This window comes from Aspergillus aculeatus (genome assembly GCF_001890905.1).
Source record: "Aspergillus aculeatus ATCC 16872 unplaced genomic scaffold ASPACscaffold_14, whole genome shotgun sequence".
Lineage (NCBI taxonomy): Eukaryota > Fungi > Ascomycota > Eurotiomycetes > Eurotiales > Aspergillaceae > Aspergillus > Aspergillus aculeatus.
Window position 1 is genome coordinate 877737 of NW_017962989.1, and position 17853 is coordinate 895589.

At 50.9% G+C, this 17853-nt stretch overlaps 6 protein-coding genes across 6 annotated transcripts; 3 read left to right on the top strand and 3 right to left on the bottom strand.

The window, feature by feature from the left end:
• Positions 1-549: 549 nt before the first annotated feature.
• ASPACDRAFT_32892 (mitochondrial 37S ribosomal protein uS9m) lies at positions 550-1568 on the bottom strand (the record flags this gene model as incomplete). The annotated part of the gene is made up of 2 exons (XM_020199914.1): positions 550-641; positions 698-1568. 2 exons carry the CDS (start codon positions 1566-1568, stop codon positions 550-552), a joined length of 963 nt encoding a protein of 320 aa, XP_020053654.1.
• Positions 1569-1902: 334 nt separating this feature from the next.
• ASPACDRAFT_80773 (putative translation elongation factor eEF-1 subunit gamma) lies at positions 1903-3553 on the top strand. Its single transcript, XM_020205727.1, has 3 exons — positions 1903-1972; positions 2035-2236; positions 2446-3553. Exons 1-3 carry the CDS (start codon positions 1943-1945, stop codon positions 3453-3455), a joined length of 1242 nt encoding a protein of 413 aa, XP_020053655.1. The 5' UTR covers positions 1903-1942; the 3' UTR covers positions 3456-3553.
• Positions 3554-4241: 688 nt separating this feature from the next.
• ASPACDRAFT_1858764 (NIF domain protein) lies at positions 4242-6712 on the bottom strand. Its single transcript, XM_020197638.1, has 2 exons — positions 6519-6712; positions 4242-6458 (listed from the first exon to the last, which is right to left on the bottom strand). Exons 1-2 carry the CDS (start codon positions 6588-6590, stop codon positions 4542-4544), a joined length of 1989 nt encoding a protein of 662 aa, XP_020053656.1. The 5' UTR covers positions 6591-6712; the 3' UTR covers positions 4242-4541.
• A 216-nt stretch (positions 6713-6928) lies between these two features.
• Positions 6929-8062, top strand: rrp36 (putative pre-rRNA processing protein; the record flags this gene model as incomplete). Its single annotated transcript, XM_020203844.1, has 2 exons — positions 6929-7108; positions 7166-8062. 2 exons carry the CDS (start codon positions 6929-6931, stop codon positions 8060-8062), a joined length of 1077 nt encoding a protein of 358 aa, XP_020053657.1.
• Positions 8063-8889: 827 nt separating this feature from the next.
• ASPACDRAFT_32818 (uncharacterized protein) lies at positions 8890-10359 on the bottom strand (the record flags this gene model as incomplete). The annotated part of the gene is made up of 2 exons (XM_020199907.1): positions 8890-10099; positions 10154-10359. 2 exons carry the CDS (start codon positions 10357-10359, stop codon positions 8890-8892), a joined length of 1416 nt encoding a protein of 471 aa, XP_020053658.1.
• A 6122-nt stretch (positions 10360-16481) lies between these two features.
• ASPACDRAFT_124249 (DNA-directed RNA polymerase core subunit RPC19) lies at positions 16482-17834 on the top strand. The gene is made up of 5 exons (XM_020196724.1): positions 16482-16677; positions 16771-16947; positions 17022-17113; positions 17238-17314; positions 17418-17834. Exons 2-5 carry the CDS (start codon positions 16837-16839, stop codon positions 17549-17551), a joined length of 414 nt encoding a protein of 137 aa, XP_020053659.1. The 5' UTR covers positions 16482-16677; positions 16771-16836; the 3' UTR covers positions 17552-17834.
• The last annotated feature ends 19 nt before the right edge of the window (positions 17835-17853 follow it).

The following is a 17853-nucleotide window of genomic DNA, read 5'->3' on the forward strand; positions in this document are numbered from 1 at the left end:
GAAACACGATGAGAGACATGACTGTTCCGCAACTTGCTGGTTGTTTCAGGACAATTTACTGTCTCACCTCCTAGACCACAAGATGCTTGGTTGAGAATCTGTTGCTTCTTCAGTTAAGGAGTTGACTTCTCCGAACTCTGTGTCTGGCGATCTTAGCATACGGCCGAATGCAATCTTCCTGTTAGGGTATTGGATTCAATTTGGCGCAGAGTGGGACAAACCCTTGATCGCCGGCAGTGATCTTAGTCAATGGCGCATGTCTGCCTGATCCAATCCCAAGCTCGTCTTTCTGCTCCGGTAACACCGAGGTCTGTACCAAAATTCGGTTTATTGCTTTTACGCCAATAGTTACATGCCGGTCGCCGAAGACATGCCGTGTCGTGTCCTGAAACGACTTCCGTGACACCTGGTGAGTATGCTTGCAATACAGGATATACTTTCGTGGAGAAAAAATCACAAGGCCAAATAGTATAATACAGCAAGGAAGTAGAAGTACAAAGCAAAGATCCAGGCCCCCCATGCGAGAGGAGACCGATCTCGACCACGCTTTCATCTCTTGACCCAAGTAGGCATCTTGCGCGCCTTGACGTGACCGGGCTTCTTTCTCTCCACGCGACGGGCGTCGACCGTGATGACACCGGCTGCAAAGTCAATTGGTCAGTAAAGAATGGTTGTGGTGGGCGGCAGGGATACGTACCCTTGCGGAGCGCAGGCTTCAGAGCGGGCTCGTGAACCAGTAGCGCTCGTGCAACAGCCAGCGTGATGGCTTCTGCCTGCCCAGTAGTTCCTCCGCCCTGGACTTGAGCCCACACATTATACTTGTCCAGCCGCGACGTACTTCGGAGGGCCCAGGTAGCACTCTCGCGATCATGTACTCGAGGGAAGGCCTCGACCAATGTCTTTCCATTCACCCTCACCTCGCCATCACCCTCAACCAGGAAAGCCACTGCCGAGGAAGACTTGCGCTTGCCCCGGCCGCGAGCACGACCCATTTCATCCACCGTTGCCGGCGCAGGTTTGTTAGCGTACGGGTTACCCGGACGAACAAACTGCTTTATCGTCCGCCCAACGTCTTCCGGCATGAGCTTGGGATCGATTCGGTTAAGACGCTGCAGAATTTTGAGAAGGCCCTTGTACTTCTTGGTCGGCACTTGCTCCCCGACAAAATCACGAAACTGCGGTAGTTTAAGCCACGCCATCCGAGGCGCCTGGCTGTTCTCCACGGTTGGCAGATTGGCATTTGCGGCGAGAATGTCTTCCAGATTCAACAAATGGTCGATGAACTTAGGGTTACCGGAGAAGTAGGACGGAGACGCGGGCACAAGACGAGCAGGTCTGAATTTGGGATCATTGAAGTCAAGAGGAGGAGCGGCCGTGAATGAAGTGGGAATTTCTTCAGTCGCGTATGTTCGCTTGCCATTGAGGCTCTTGGGGAGGCTGGTCGTCGTCGAGGTCGACCATATGGGCGATCTGGAGATCACGGAGCGCTGGAGAACAGGCCGGAGAGGAGCTGCTTGACGGATGGAGTGCATAGCCTGCACAAGACCATTGGGATTCTGCCAGGCCATTGTGCGGCGAGACGGCTGACGGAAGCCTGGAGGAAGAGATGTTCAACGCCTGCTGGGGATGGATTTCTCGGGGGAGCGACACGCGGAGCGGGTTCGCCGGAGGAGAGTGCGAAGTAAGTGAGTGACTGCCTGTTTCCTGCTCGGAGCGGAAACAATCGCTTTTGGCGGTGTTGCGGTGTTGCGGGCATTTCCTGAGGTTTTTCCAGATTCGAGGTCACGTGGACGCAGGAAACATTCCTCCGGTCCCGATGCTCTTTGATTCGCACAAATTTCACCATCCATTTTCTTCTTCCCCTCATTCTTTTTTTCTCTCCTCTTCCCCCCTCCCTCTCTCCCTCTCTCTCCTTTTCTCTTCATCCTACACATCCCTCACAATGGCCTTCGGAAAGCTCTACGGTTCCCTTGTATGTTCCATGCGCAGCTCTTCCCATCAACGAAACCCTGCAGCTAACATGATGATGAATAGGAGAACGCTCGCACCATCGCCGTCCTCGTTGCCGCTAAGGCTAACGACGTCGAGCTGGAGCTTGTTAAGACCGAGCCTAACTCTGCTGCTGCTTTCAACCAGTCTGAGGAGTACCGCCGCATCCAGCCCCTCGGCAAGATCCCTGCCTTCGAGGGTGCCAACGGCTACACTCTGTCCGAGGTCATTGCCATCGCCGTCTATGGTACGTTCTGATGATTTTTTCTATCTTCATGCTTTTCACCCCCGTCCTCGATATGATGAGATTCATCTATTAGTTATCCCTGTCAGAATGGTAAAAAAACAAACTGTGTTGATAACGTTTAACTCTGATCAATTGTTACCCCTCTTCGGGTTGATTATTCATTTGTCACTTGACTGTCCATGAAGCATCGCAAACTAACTTGCCTCGAGTGACTTCCCAGAACGAGAAGACCACCCTCTTGGGTAAGACCAAGCAGGACTATGCTTCCATCCTCCGTTGGTTGTCCTTCGCCAACGCTGAGCTTATGCCCCGCTTCGCTGGCTGGTTCCGCCCCCTTCTCGGCCTCGACCCTTACAACAAGAAGAACGTTGAGGATGCTTCCAAGCTCGCCCTGAAGAACGCTGGCGTTCTCAACTCCTACCTCACTGCCAACACCTATCTGGTTGGTGAGCGTATCTCCCTGGCTGATTTCTTCGTCGCCGCTCTCTGCACCCGTCTCTTCTCCACCGTTTTGGACAAGAAGTTCCGTGACGAGCACGTCCCCTTCGTCCGGTGGTACAACACCATCATCAGCCAGCCCGCCTTCAAGGCTGTCGTTGAGAACCCCGTCTTCGTTGAGGAGGCCATCAAGTACACTCCCCCCAAGAAGGAGGAGAAGCCCAAGGCTGCTCCTGCCCCCGCTGCTGCTGCCGCCGCTCCCGCTGAGGAGAAGCCCGCTGAGGAGAAGAAGGCCAAGCACCCTCTCGAGGCTCTTGGTCGTCCCGAGTTCGTCCTTGACGAGCTGAAGCGCACCTACTCCAACGAGGACACCCGTCCCGTTGCTCTGCCCTGGTTCTGGGCCAACTACAAGCCTGAGGAGTTCTCTCTGTGGTCCGTCAACTACAAGTACGACAACGAGCTTAAGCTTACCTTCATGGCCAACAACCTGATCGGTGGTTTCCACAACCGTCTTGAGGCTTCCCGCAAGTACCTCTTCGGTTCCCAGCAGGTCTATGGTGCCAACTACGACTGCGTCATCCGCGGTGTCTTCCTTGTCCGTGGCCAGGACTTCAAGCCCGCTTTCGAGGTCGCCCCCGACTGGGAGAGCTACGAGTTCGTCAAGCTCGACCACACCAACGAGGCCGACCGCAAGCTCGTTGAGGACATGTGGGCCTGGGATGTCCCCGTCGTCATTGACGGCAAGGAGTACCCCTGCGTTGACGGCCACGTCTTCAAATAAGCTAGTGCACCCCCCTTCAGGTTGTCGTAGCTGTGCCTTAGTGCCGACTCATTGATGATGATGATATCCCCTTTTCCTTTATTCTCCTGGCGATGAGTGAGCCTTGTAGATGAGCACAAAACATAATCTTCCCATGTTCCATCCCCCTTCGCATCCGCCCAAGGCATCCGGTAGAAAGTGTGAGGCACGGACACCAATTCTGCCGTCCCCCTGTGACTCACTTTCTTTCCGCGTCCTCAATCTTCCAACTGTTTCTCCGACATTTCCCCCCCCGATGGTCTTGGTTCTTGTGATTCAATCTTCACTCACCTCATAAAAGCTTTTTTACCCACTTTTCCATGCGTCATGTCATGCTCATGATCTTTACATGAATGATAGCAGTACAGAAGTCTGATAAAGGCTCAAAACAATGAACATCAAGTTTTGTTGTTCTTTCGCATATTGTCTATCTGTCAAGATGCTGTCGTATCAGACGATGCAAACTAGGTCTCTGTATTCGGTGGGACCTCGATTTGGTGATGTACTAGTGATTCACCAGTTGGCACACTAGTCACGCCTGGAGGGCAAACTTGTCCGACTATGTGCATACCCATGTACGTGCAACGAATCGTCTATCTCACCCGGTCATCTGACTGACCATTATTTTTTGTTCTTCCTCCGCGGTCAGAGGGGTGTACCTATAAAAACTGTACTCAGCCCATCGATAGAAAAAGTAGTTACACTAAATATGGGTAGCCCTAAATACGTACTCAACCAGAGGAAGTAGTCGAGTATAAGACAGACTGGACGATCCTCAAGAAAAATCACTGAATATGCATCTGCAAACCAGGCAGATGAGATATGATCAATCGATTTAGTTCCCATGCACTTCTCTATGTAATCATCCAGCATTGTCTAAAATAAAACAACCGAAACAAAAGTCCTCAAACGTGACATGCAACACACTCCAGGACACCGCGCTATATCCTTTCTCAAATTCATATACAGAAATGACAGGACGAGAGCGTAAACGGCCTTTATGTACAGCGCCGTCTAGTTTTGAAAAAGGGATGAGCCATACAACCAACACTCCACCTCCTTTCTGGATTATTCCTGACGGTTGAGCGATGCCTCTAGTTTATCGAGAAGATCGTTTTGGGTATCGGACCGGACAGATGTATCCGAGGAGAGGGAATGGTGCTCGGAATCGAGGGATGTGGCGGGGGACGGGGAGCGGGCTGTTGGGGCTGGGACTGAGACTGGGGCTGGGGCTGGGGCTTGGGCTGTGAAGAAAGTCGCGACCGCCGCCGCAGTAGCTCGGGCGGCTTTCTTCTCCTGCTTGCGGGCCCTGCGACGCTCGGCGCGGGTTTCTGCAACCTCATCGCGGGTCGACCCAGGTTCCTGGGGTACCTGCGGCTGGCTTCGTGGGAGGGTGCGCAAGATGTCGAGGATGCACGTCTTGCCGGTCTCCGCCAGCGTCGTGCTCCAAAGATGCAACGCCTGGCTGACATCGTCATACCTGGACAATTCCTCCAGCAGCAGCAGCACTTTGGTGAGGGTTTGGTTGTCGCCCGGACCCCGGTCGCCCGTGAATTCGGGAATTTCCAGGATGTTGTACGGCTCCGAGATGGCTTTGAGCTTGCTGTCGTCGATGAGGATGGTGTTGGTCTGATCCCACCGCGCTTTCTCCGCCGGTTGGGATTTCTTCCCGCGGAACCTGGGATACGACGCCTGGATCGACGGATCGAGCCAGACGGTATCCAAAGTCTTGTAGACCTGGGTTTTGGATCTGTACTGCGAGCCCGTGAGCGGGAATTTGTCACGACCCCATTCGGCGACAAGCTCTTTTCGGATCTTGCCCGGAAAGATTCTGTGGCAGAGGTTTTGGACCGTGAAGGGTTGCGAGCTCGACCAGACCATGACCTTGTACTTTTCCAGGAGACCCTGGCGGAAACCCTTCAGGCCGGCGCGTTCAACGAAAGAGGGCGGAAATTTGCGATGTTTGCGGTGGACAAGAGTGCCATTCAAATCAAGGATGACGAGGAGGGGTTTCGAAGACTCGTTTCGCTTCGGTGGAAGAGATGATTGCTGAAGATATTCCGCCGTGGGAGAAGGGGGTGTCAATGGCTCGCAAGATGGGGATCGATGTTTATTCGACTGCTGCTGCTGCTGCTCCTGATCAGGGGCCGCTTCCTGCTGGAAAGGTGTACGAAAGGCGATAGGGTCGAGCATTGACATCGCTAACAACGGGTTTGGCATCCCCAAATTCATCATGGGGGGAGGTGGCATGGGTAGTAGCTGGCTCGTAAATTTTGTGAAATCATTCCACGATGCCGGAACCCCAAATGAAGGGTATGAAGAAGAATTGCACATGGGTGTAAACTGTTGCTGTGGCTGAAAAGACGTGTTCTGTTGAAAGGATGGGTGTTGTTCTGGCATATTCTGTGTGAAAAAATCCGGTGGCATTGGTACATTCGGCATCAGAAACGGCAGCGGAGGCATTGTACTGCTATTTGCATTCATCACACCCGGTGCAGGTGGAAACACGAGAGACGGGTTCGTGGTATTGACATTGGCCATGGAACCTGCATGGCTTGTCGCAGCCTGTCCTTGAAGTGACTGCAATGGCGCAGCCCCATGAGGTGACGCGATCGCCCCATGGTGTTGCTTTGGTCGTCTATCGGCTGGTCTATTGTTTCTTCGTGGGCCGTGTCTTCGTGGTCGATCTTGCGATGTGTTACCTGGTGTTTGCGTGCCGGATTGGTCTGCATGTGTAGTCTTCGAGCTCCAACGGCTATGGTAGGGTCTCCAGGAAGCCGCATTGTTGGAATTGCCATTGTTGGAAGGCTTGTGAGGACCACCCCGACCGGTCCCGTTAGAGCCGCGCTCGAATCCACCTTCAGTCCCCATTTCAGAGCGCGATGTGCTATCACGAGACAGATACGATGGATATGAACGATGGTATAATCTCGGGAGAGATGAGAGCCGGACTCGAGAAGTGAGAATGAGATTGGGTTGCGAAATCTGTGCAACATCGTCAGCGAAAGTAGTTAAAACGGTTAATGCTTGTCAGGCCATGCATACACAGACGGCCCCGCTTCGAAACATTCGATCGAGCCTGACGTATTCAGAGAGAGCTGGCCTTGGGGCTAGCATGGAGATGCCTGTAAATAACTTGCATGGGCACAGTAGGGACTGCAGTAAGAGCAGATATGGCAAAGGAGAGTGAGTGAGCGAGCGAGCGAGGTGCAGAGTGGCCAGCGATGGGCGGAGCAATCAATCCGTCGCGATGCGGACGGACCAGGGGAAAAATCGCGATCAATTTCCCCATAGACCAATCACCAACGAGCCGCCTTGGCGACCGCCCCACGATTCCGGCAGAATTGGGGCCAATTCTTTTTTTTCCTGCTCCGCATCGCATCTCACCGCCATACGGCAAAAGTTGGATTTTCTTATCACTAATGCCCAGTTCTTTATTCTTCGCACAAACCAAAATGGCCATATCAGATCTTCTCAATCGCCGGGTGCGGGCGCTTCCCGAGGAAGACGAAGAGGTTTACTCAGATGGTTCCGGTTCCGAGGAGGCTAGTGACCTTGCGCCATCGGACCACTCGGACTCTGACAACGCCAGCGACGGTTCTCTCGATGAGGATGAAGTCGACAATGATGACCTGGTTGGTATCCTCAGCGCCGTAGCATCAAATCCCATGGGTCGCTAACCCATAACACAGTCAGACGAAGTCTCCGACGCTTCAGATAATGACGGTTCAGACGATAGCGAGAGCGACGACGATGCCCCCGAGGATGATGTCCAGGCCTCTCTTGGTAGCATTTCATTTGGCGCGCTAGCCAAAGCGCAAGCATCCCTAGGTCCGAAAGCGAAACGTGCCGCAAAGGCCGCCGCCCGGAGTACAGATGAAGCCACTGCAGCGCCGTCCCCCCTCGACGATATTCGAGCTCGAATCCGTGAAGCCCGGGAGCAGAAACGGCAAGCATTGCCAAAGTCGAAGGATTCGGAGAAGCCTTCTCGCTCTTCCAAACACGCGCCCATGGTGCAATCTTCCAAGTACGCCGTTTCTCGCAAGCGCACGGTCGTCGAGCCCCCGAGCATACCCAAATCCCGAGATCCACGCTTTGACCCGACTGTGACCAGCCAGGGGGGTCGGGGAAATACACAGGGTGTCAAGGACGCTTATGCCTTCCTCGACGAATACCGTGCAGATGAGCTCAAAGAGCTGAAGGCACAGTACGCCAAGACGAAGAATCCTGCCCAGAAGGAAGCCTTGAAGCGAGAGATTCGGTCGACTCAGGATCGACTCCGCGCAATGGAGAACAGAAAGCGAGAGAGGGATATCTTGGCCGATCACAAGAAGAAGGAGAAGCAGCTCATCCGCGAAGGAAAGAAGAGCACCCCGTATTACATGAAGAAGTCGGAGCTCAAGAAGCAGGTCCTGCTTCAGAAGTACGAGAATATGAACTCCAAAGACCGCACAAAGGCACTTGAAAGGAGACGGAAGAAGACCGCCGCGAAAGAAAGGAAAGAAATGCCTATGGAGCGTCGAGCTCTGGCCGACGACGATGCACCCAGAGACCACGGAGGGGGTTTCAAGCGTCGCCGGCTTGCTTAATGTCAATTGCGTCTTTTGCTATCGCTCATAGAGGGATTCATTTGTGTACATAATTATGCATACCACATACCAGTATACCCAATTTGGTATTACCTATCATTATCCAGAATTACCGTGTTTTGCCGGCTTCGATGTTCAGCCAAGCATAGCAACCAAAGTATTATCGTGAGTATCGGGGTAAGAGTAAGGATGAGAGAAGAGTGAAATGTCCCATAAGACTTGGTGAAGAGGAAAACGAACAGAACATTGGTATCGCAAATATGAACATCGAGTGGAAGAAAGAGCAATCATAGACACAACACGGATCACCAGAAGATGAAGTCCCTAACGATATAGACATGGTTCTGAAACCAACACAACGTGACAACAAACGCCTCATAGCCAGTGAATTCCATAGCTTGGATGTAGGTGATAAGATGAGTGCATGCAGAACGGAATCATGAATGGGATAGAGCAGAAACTTTGACAATAATGACAACTTAAAATGCTGTCTGCGGTGTGGTATAAGATGCAGAGAAGAAGATAACTCAAGATGCTGGAAGTAGTCCAGTTCTCCTTCCGGTCTAGGAGCAACTGATCATGCATGTTCATAGAAATGGTCGTAGTATGCATATTCATCATGCCGAGAACGCAGAGTCCTCGAAACATGTTCCCACATGTAGCTTAGGACAGATCCTCACCTGGGTGTAAGGCTTCCGCCGGAGTCTAACCGAGCTGCCCGGCCAACAAGCACATGCTATGTCATGTGGCGCATATCGGACGGTGGCCCTGGCGACTGGTGAAGCCATCCTTCAGGTGATAGGATGCAGAGACAGCGCATTGGTCTTTCAAGAATGGAATAAATCCCATGCTCGGGCGCAAAGACTAAGAAATTCTTCCTTCTTCTTTCTTTGGGTTTCGGGCGAGTCTCTACCAGCACCAAATGGACCACGGCCGGTACTTGTACCAGAAGCCAGAGCTGGATTCGGGCGATAGTGTTGCTCGGGACCGTGGCCGAGTGGAGGACTTCCATGCTCATGCTCGTACTCGTTTCGAGAGCGCCGACGGGCAGATCTTTCCGAAAGATACAGAGCTGGCTGTGGTTGCACATTTGTCGCCGGCGTCATCTCCGGATGAGGTGCGCCAGATTTGGGGGGACCATTAGCAATCCGCGGAGACGGTGGGGTTGGCGGTTGGTGGCCGCCGTAGTGCACAATGCGAGGCAGAAGCTCTTCCCGGCCACCCGACATCTCCTGGACCGCTTCTTCGGCAGAGCGATACTCTCTTGGCCGCTTGGGGATTTGAGCGGATTCACGGGACATCCTGGGAGACGGGATGGGCGGTAAGTTGTTTGATTGCGATGAGCTGGCACCGGATGCGCCAGGGTAAAAAGGTCCCCGATTGATCTCCCTTTCACGACCTCCTAGAGCGTCCGTTCCAAACACATCCGAGAGTGGTGGAAGGCGGTTGTTCGTTTGGGTGGCAGGAACATGGTGAATATGAGATGTAGACCCCAGAGTAGGACTCTGGTTGACGATATGGCGGGTCAATGGCTGTGGCTCATGGCGACCTGTAAACGTCTGGTTCAGTGGTGCGGATTGGATCACACGCTCATTTGCGAATTGAGCTGCAGATGGAGGTATGATGGATAACCCCGGTGGTCTCCGCTTCGAGGCAGCGGTCTTGGGTAGCCCAAACGAGTCCGATGGCTTGATTCCCTCTGGCCCATCGTCCTTGGCCGATTTCTGTAGACGCGATTCGATGATGGATCTCTGCTGATCACGGACTGACAAGCTCCGTTGGAGTTGCTCCCTCATGACTGGGTCGTGGGTTTGGAAGCCCGGCGACAAGCACGCGATTCCGACATTCTGCATGTTGAGGCCATCTCGGGCAGTCATTGGACCGCCTGGGGCCCGGGCAGACAAACCTCCCGAGTTTGGGAGACTAGTGGAGAGATCAAGTCGTCGGGGACGGGGTCGAGTATGGGACTGCATTGCGGGCGATGAGGGTGGCTCCTTCTTAACTATGACTTTCGAAGAATTTATCCCGTTTTGCGACCTAGCTGGTTATTAGCAAGCTCGACGACACACGCACCTGACGTCGAATACTCACGATGGGGAGGTCGGTTTCCTTCCTGCGGGTGAGCTTTGAGTCAACGATCCATCCCGTGATGGTCCAGACAGCCGAGGAGGCGTAGTGCTGTTCTGATTATTCGAAGTCGCGGGTGCCAGAGTTGGGCAATTCTTCGGACTCAAGTCACGGGTCATGCGCGGCGAAGTGAGCGGAGCAGCCTGGACAGGCGCAACCGCGGTGGACATACTGATGAGGGAAGATAATCGGGCGAAATAAGATGCAGCAGGTCGAAGCAAGTGCGATTCCTTGGCAAAGCTGTCAACAACAGAAATAGCTTTCACGCCGAACCAATCTTGAACTGAACAGATACCCTCGCGGGTTGCTGCCTCGCACAGCCACTGTATATATACGGTTTGAAGCCTGTACCACCCAAGGTCTCACAGCTTAACTAGCCGGAGATTCGAATAATTTCCGATGATATGTGTTGTGTAGTATCAAAATTGAGGAACGATGTTGAGCAAAGGAGAGCGCGCGGTTGAGCGAGCTCGGGGAGCGTCGGCGGCTAATCAGGCGGACGACTCGTATGGTGATGGAAAGCGTGCGTGACGTAGTGTAGCGTAGCGTAATGGAGGGACAAGAAGGTACTTTGGTCGGTGGGTAAGCTCCGGAGGAAGAGGAAAGAGAAGAAGTACGGGTCCAGCCCAAACAAGGAACGACCAGCACAGAGGGGGGAGGACGAAGAGGGAGAATGGAGTAGAGATGAAGGGTAGGAGGTAGGGTAGAGGAAAAGAGAAAGCCGGGCGGCGGCCAATGTGGCACCTTGACCCAAATTGCGCTCAAACAGAAGGGTGAGTGAGAGTAGTAAGGTAGCAAGGTAGGTAGGTAAGTAGGTAAATAGTGGTAGGTGGTGGGAGGGAGAAATAGGAAGAATGGATTGGATGGATTGAATGGACTGGAGTGGTCAAAGAGTTATTGGGAGAGGCGGTTGATTCAAGCTGGCTGGGCTGGCGGCAGTGTGACAACGGTTAGAGGTCGGTCAGAGAATCTCATCCGGTCTGGCCCCCAATGCGAGAATTGTTGGCTCGAATCGATGGATATGGATATGATATCGGTGAACTTGGCCCGCAAAAGACAGAACAAAGCAAGTCAACCAGATCTAACTGCCTGCACCATAGGATTGGGTTAAATGAGAAAAGAAGGGAACGAAAAGGAAGAGGAAGAGGAAGAGGAGGAAGAAGAAGAAGAAGAAGAAGGAGGAAGAAGAATTTCAAAATGAGAGACAACAGAAAACAGGCCGAGAAATTATTGTATGTAGTTATGGAGTGGCACTAATTAATAAGGATGTATGTTTGACTTTTGGGGGGGAGGACGGAGGGAGAGAGGGAGGGGGAAAGAGGAGTGAAAGTAAGTGGAGGGGAGAAAAGAAAACAGGGCCGAGTCAATCTCGATGAGACGGTGGCATAAAGAACTACACTACAGCACTCAAAAAGGTACAATTCACCACCCCGTCCTCATCAATCAGAGCTTGCAGCTGGGTCCAATCTAAAGAAGAAATATGGATTAAATTCAACAAAAATTCCTACATGAATCTGACGAAGGGTCAAAAAGCAAAGGGGAAAAAACAAAAAGGGAAATTAAAAAAAAAAAAAAGAAAGGAGTCAAAGATGGGCTAGAGTATAAAGGGAATAATCCCAATCATCATCAGTATCATCAAACGAGGAGTGGGAATTGGGCTGAAATTGGAGCGACGAGGCACTCGAATGGATGTGGGGGAAGTAGAAGCGGATTCAGGTGTGGTTTGAAGATCGATTGCATACAGAAAGAGACAACATAGTACATGTACTCATACTCATACTCATACCACAGACACTAAAGCTCTTCAGCTTGAGAATGATGGGGTCTCTATACTATGTGTCAATCTATCTATCTCATTTCTTTGTATGGACTGTCAACAGCAAAGAGTGAGGGGGGAACAGAGGAAGGAGGAGAAACAAAACACAGGAAAAACCGGCTGGGAGGCATCCAGAATGGTAAGCAGTGAAGGCAAGTAGCCATTGATGAACGGGGATAATTCCTAATAATTCCTCCTGGATGCTCAGACCAAGTGGAGAGGATTTCATCTGATTGGCACCAGCTGAGACATGGTTTGTTTCCGCCCAGGGCTTGTCGCCGAAGATGTGACACACTTGGGACAATTGGCAGTAATCACTTGTCGCTAGGAGGACACCCCTCGGGGCCTTGTGCTCATCTGGATGTATCATACTTATGCTAGATTGGTGTATATATAAGGTAGTTGAATAAGTTAACAGGTAGTTGAAGACAGTGTTATGCTGTAGTAAGTACTGACTGAGAATATGAAGACACGTAGAATCAAATGAATGAATGAATGATGGCCAGGTACAGCACATACAGCATAGCTACTGAGTAGGTGACTATCAGCGAAACGCTGACTAACCCCGCGGACTAACTTAACTAGTAGTAGTGAACTAACCAACCAACTAACCAACCCAGTGCGATCCCCCCCTCCCATCCGGCTTCCGACCTGCGAACAAGAGAACTGCTGATAAGCTGGGAACTACAGTACAATAAAGAACAGCTGAGACTGCTGCTTATTCTCCAGAGCATTGATCATAGCTGGAATAACGAGTGTCATACACAGTCACAAAAGTTTAGTACTATCTTAGTTCTTTGTCCTGACTACCGCGCAAAACGCAAAACGCAAAACACAAAACAGACCTGAAAGTCTGGAAATAGTCAAACGGAACGAGCATCCGAGCTTCATCGCGGCCACGAACCATGACCCAGTTGGATTTCCCTCCCACCTCCGTCCTCCACCCTCTCCACCCCCTAGGTGGCAAACCCAGACCACCTGCGACGCCAGCCTCCCTCACCATTACCAAAACCTACTGGCGCCAAACTGGTGAAAACAATAGTGAGTTAGTGTCCCCTCGCCCTGGCCCCAACCGAGCCCACTTTCTGTCAGATGGATGGGTCATGGCCCCCCTCAGCCTCCTCTCCTCTGGTTCTAAAATTTGGATGGTGGCAGCAGCAGCAGAATGGACAATAATGGGGTTCTATTCAACCCAGGAAATTTATCCGAACTTGACATCTCACATTTCCCCACGTTCGCTTCCTCTTGACCCTACGGAATTGCACAAACAATACGCCAGGAAAAGCTGGCCAGGGGTTTCTCATGAACGCCAGCCCTTTTTTTTTTCCCACGGTGCATAGATCGACCATCCCGCGATCGGCTCTTGTCCTTGTCATAACCCGAAGCGGGTCAAAGTGTCACTCGACCACAACTGGATGACCATCTGGACAAGACACCAATAATACGTAGGAGGATGCGTGTCATGACTTTATGTATGCTTTGCTTTACGTATTGTCTAGGCATACCCACCCATGATCTGGCCGATAGCAGTCTCATGAAATCTCTCTAACTGGAAAGAATTATAGAATCGAGATGAATTCAGAACAGGGAGGGTGAGATACCGATTGTTGCATGCAGGGGATCATCTAGTCTATGAGAGGATTAAGCCCTTGTTCCCAACCGCAACAATCTTTGTCTAGAACGAGCCTATCACCCCCTCCGGGTCGACCGGCGATCTCACACGAGTCTGTTATATTCCGCTCCGAGCGCAATATGTACAGCTCGTGGGCACTGTTTAGAAAATTTTTACCAAGCATATGACCCGATTTGGAAATGGCTGAAGACACAGACCAGCTTCAAGCCTGTCACTGCGATTAGCTCGCTTCCTGCGGTAGAAAACTACGGTACTGTCGCGTTCAGATAGCGCAGGTCTAAGGATCGCGGCAATCAAATTTTAAATTAATCATCAATTGACTCATTGGAGTGGTTCAGTGTATATATCGAGACGCGATATGATCTCCTCTTTAGGATCTAGTGTGAAGCGAAATTGGTATAGGATCCAAAATGAGTCCAGAGCCAGACAACACCATTGATCTAGTATTCCAAGATTGTTCTTGATTAGCAATGATCTTTTGTTTACCATGCTAATTATGAAGAGATGAATGGGTCGACTCCGGTGGGAGAAAGTTTCCTGCCTACTGTTGGGATCATGCATCAATGCTAGACAGGCAGCGAACTATAAGAACTACTGCAATGGATCAATCAATCCCTGTTACCGTTGCAGTTGGGCTTGGAGGGGGAACAAACACCACTAAGCTAACCCCGGGACGATTTCGGGGGTTGTTGTACATACATGAACCTACCCGAGGGGGCGCAGTCATCCGCGGTGGATGATAACAGCAAATAGAACTACGGAGTACGGAAGAGAACGAGCAAGATACATAGAATGGACCCTTTCCCCCAGCAGATGCTGAGTCGAGACAAAAGGATGAGGATTTGTATGGAACCGAGCCAATCCCCCTCCCCTTCTCTCTACTACCTATCTGATGATGCTACTGAATCATCGTATATTTTTTGGTTTTTGTTCCGGCAATGGTGCAACTGATGCTGCTTGGAACTATTCGTCGGAGCGTATCAATTGATTCTCACGGGAAATAGTGTAGCACATATGAATTATTGCTCCACCCCTCATTTCCGCGATGCACGGGGAGGGCGAGAGGAGTGAAATGATGGGGCCACTTTTTTCACAGCTTCCGGGACAAATTGACAAATTGGTTATCCGTACCTGGTACGTAGTAAGTATGAGGGTGAATATCGTTTGGAATTGCGATGAATGTCGTTTACTAACTTCAAGTATGTAGCCAAGATAGCCAATCATTGAGTGACATCGAGCTACTGTACAGTACTACTGAGTATCAAGGGCTATCAACGTTCAGCATCATCCAAAGCCTGGATGGACTCCATGGAGTATCTGCGGATCACACAAATTAGTATGGGGCGGGTCCCACGTGTCTTGTCCACCTTGCAAATCAGGTCGAGAAACCACTTCCGGCAAGGAGTATGGGTCGAGTCGAATCCCCCCTCCAATCCTCTCCCGTCTCGGGAAAGGAAACCCGCTAACTTATCGATAGTAGCTTTGTCGTGCCGTGGGACATCCTCGTCTTCGGAATGATGCTTGTTTCATTTTGCTTGAAGAATGAGGGGCCGATTGAAGTTTGAATACAGTCGTCGGCTCGCGCATGAGACACACACTGCGCGTGGCCAACCAATTCTACTCTCCGTCGGCTGCTGGTTCGTTTAAATGTCAGAAGTTCATTATCCAGGTCGGTCTCGGCACCAACATGCAAAATCGACTACGGAGTACTGTTTGAATTATCTATACTGTCGAGAAGTGATACTTTTCTCATCGCCGAAGCACGGGTAGACCTCCGTACAGTACAGGTTCTAAGCATGCTCGAGAACTGAAACCGTCGCCAAACATTACCAGAACCGGTTATCTTGCATTGATGCCGTGATTTTGGGTAAGTGTGCGTCAATTCCATGCACATATACGATAAACCCCTTTACCTTGCCAGTTGCTAAGTGAGCATGGCAACAAGTAGAGTTCCTATATTGCATCACTTGGTCTCTCCATTCTTGCACTACCGATTGATATTATAAACACGAGACTCTCCGTTCTCATTTGCGCCGCGCAGATTCTAGTCCCAACGTCGTCCGTCTGCCCGGTCCTGTTGCTAATATTAATCCTCCCATGTGGACAGTGGGCAGGGTGGTCTGAGTCAAGCGATATGGTTCCTGGCCGATCCCAATAAAAAGCTGTCAAGAATAGTATCATTCAAATTTAAACAGTCAGGTTCACATAATTGACCAGCTATACTTGCTCTGTATTATAGCAAGTGTTTACTTGGCAAGGGCATTCTGACTGTCATTACTAGTCGCTTCTAGGCTCGAAGTCACTGTGTCAATTGATGTTCTACGCACCAGATAGCTGCATCTCGCTGCTATATTGAAGAGCCCGGTTAACCTGTTCAACTTGGGATAGTATGCTATCGCATAGTCTTTCTCGATTTGCAATTGACAGGCAAGAGCTGCATTCTAGAAGTAGTAAAGTATGCCACACCCACAAAAGCGTGCTACCCAGAGCAGGTTTGATTATGAAATTCATCATCGTCAGTCAATGATTCATTTACATACTCCTCAATTCACATCTCCTGCAGAGGACATGGCAATCGATCGTGGAGGAGAAAGTAAAGTCTCGGAACTACTACCAAATATAATAGCAATACAACGGACAGTAACGGTCTGACAAAGCTTCATTGCCATCACAAGCATCCTAGCCAGTTCCCATAGAACATAGAATACTTCAATGCAGTAGCATAGCTATCTCACCCAGAACGAGAATAAGCTGTACCAACACGGAAGGCGGTGATGTAGCATGTCTCCCATCCCAAGGCGGTCAACCATCGATAAAACCGATTTTTTGCATTTTTCTCTCCGCCGCGACAAGAGCCATCGCAATAGCAAATCCTCCCTAACAAATTTTTGATTCCTTGCGACCGTTGGTCCTGACCACTTCTTCTCGCTACTAGGGCTTCCTGTGTGATAGTTCTTGACGTCTGGTGCAACCTCCCACTCCCCACGCGCACAACCCACTTTCTATACCCCGCTTCACCTCCACCAGAAAGTGAGAGAGGTATGTCTATAAACTCATCAGACCTTTAAAGCAGCGCAACCCAGAACAACCTCCCATTCCTGCCAACGACTTGATATCTAACAATCCCTCTAGTAATAGACTCCTCAGCTTCACCCAAACGTCCACCAGTCTCAATCCCATCCCACCCTCGAAATCCAAATGCCCGGCTCCATCGACCAAGAAAACGACCAGTCCATGATGGACGCCGCCCCGGAGCAACAGCACGAGCAGGAAGCCGTCCTCGAATTGGAAGATAAGCGCATTGTCGTCGTACGTCCCACCTCCACCTTTTCTCTCCAGCCGCTCGTACCATACAACCCAAATATCTAACAGTTCCTGTGAAGTTACCCGGAGCCACCGAAACCGCCGCATCATTCCAGTTCGATGGAGAGGGACACACCCTGGGTAATGCGCTACGATACGCGATCATGAAGAAGTGAGGATAACCCTAATCACCCATCCAATCCTGGATCCGTCCCTGGATATCTTCCTTGAACCCTCGGATCCGAGGGACTGAAGGAAATGTAAAATGGATGGGGTTCGGCTAACATGTGAAACAGCCCCCAAGTTGAATTCTGCGGTTATACCATCCCCCACCCCTCAGAGACGAAGATGAACCTGAGAATCCAGACTTATGGTACGCATTCTTCCCCCCCCCCCCCGGCCCTCGGCGCCTCTTATCCCGCCCACCCAAGGATCAGGACAAACCGCAACTGGAGAAAAACTGACAGATGATCCAGATACGACAACGGCCGTCGAAGCTCTGGAGAAGGGTCTGGATACTCTGATGGACTTGTGCGATGTCGTCACGGACAAGTTCACTGTTGCGCGCGATGAGTTCAATGCGTCCAAGGTCGATCGGATGGAGTCGTAGATCTGTCCTTTTGTTGTTTTCCTTGTAAATCTTTTGGGATTAGTTGGTCTTTCATCTTGGCGTTGTATTTAGAGAAAAGTTTCCACGATTTCGGTTGCCATAATCACCCAAACATTTTCTACATGATCGAGCTTTTTCCTGTGTATGTGTGTGTGTGTGTGTGTGTATGTGTGCATTGAGCGGTGTGTTTTCTGGGTTGGAAGGGAGATAGTACCTATTTTACTAGGAGTGCATTGGTTCGGAGTACTTGAGGTTAAGTGACTGCGCATGAATAGTATAAACTAATTGATGTGGATTGAGCT

Excerpts from the sequence above, each read along its gene's own strand:
- ASPACDRAFT_1858764 (XM_020197638.1), bottom strand. The coding sequence starts at position 6,590 with ATGCTAGCCCCAAGGCCAGCTCTCTCTGAATACGTCAGGCTCGATCGA. Across the intron at positions 6,459-6,518 it reads TTCGAAGCGGGGCCGTCTGT|ATTTCGCAACCCAATCTCAT; the intron begins GTATGCATGGCC and ends GATGTTGCACAG.
- ASPACDRAFT_124249 (XM_020196724.1), top strand. The coding sequence starts at position 16,837 with ATGCCCGGCTCCATCGACCAAGAAAACGACCAGTCCATGATGGACGCC. Across the intron at positions 16,948-17,021 it reads AAGATAAGCGCATTGTCGTC|TTACCCGGAGCCACCGAAAC; the intron begins GTACGTCCCACC and ends GTTCCTGTGAAG. Across the intron at positions 17,114-17,237 it reads CGATACGCGATCATGAAGAA|CCCCCAAGTTGAATTCTGCG; the intron begins GTGAGGATAACC and ends CATGTGAAACAG.
- ASPACDRAFT_80773 (XM_020205727.1), top strand. The coding sequence starts at position 1,943 with ATGGCCTTCGGAAAGCTCTACGGTTCCCTT. Across the intron at positions 1,973-2,034 it reads GAAAGCTCTACGGTTCCCTT|GAGAACGCTCGCACCATCGC; the intron begins GTATGTTCCATG and ends GATGATGAATAG. Across the intron at positions 2,237-2,445 it reads CATTGCCATCGCCGTCTATG|TGACTTCCCAGAACGAGAAG; the intron begins GTACGTTCTGAT and ends ACTTGCCTCGAG.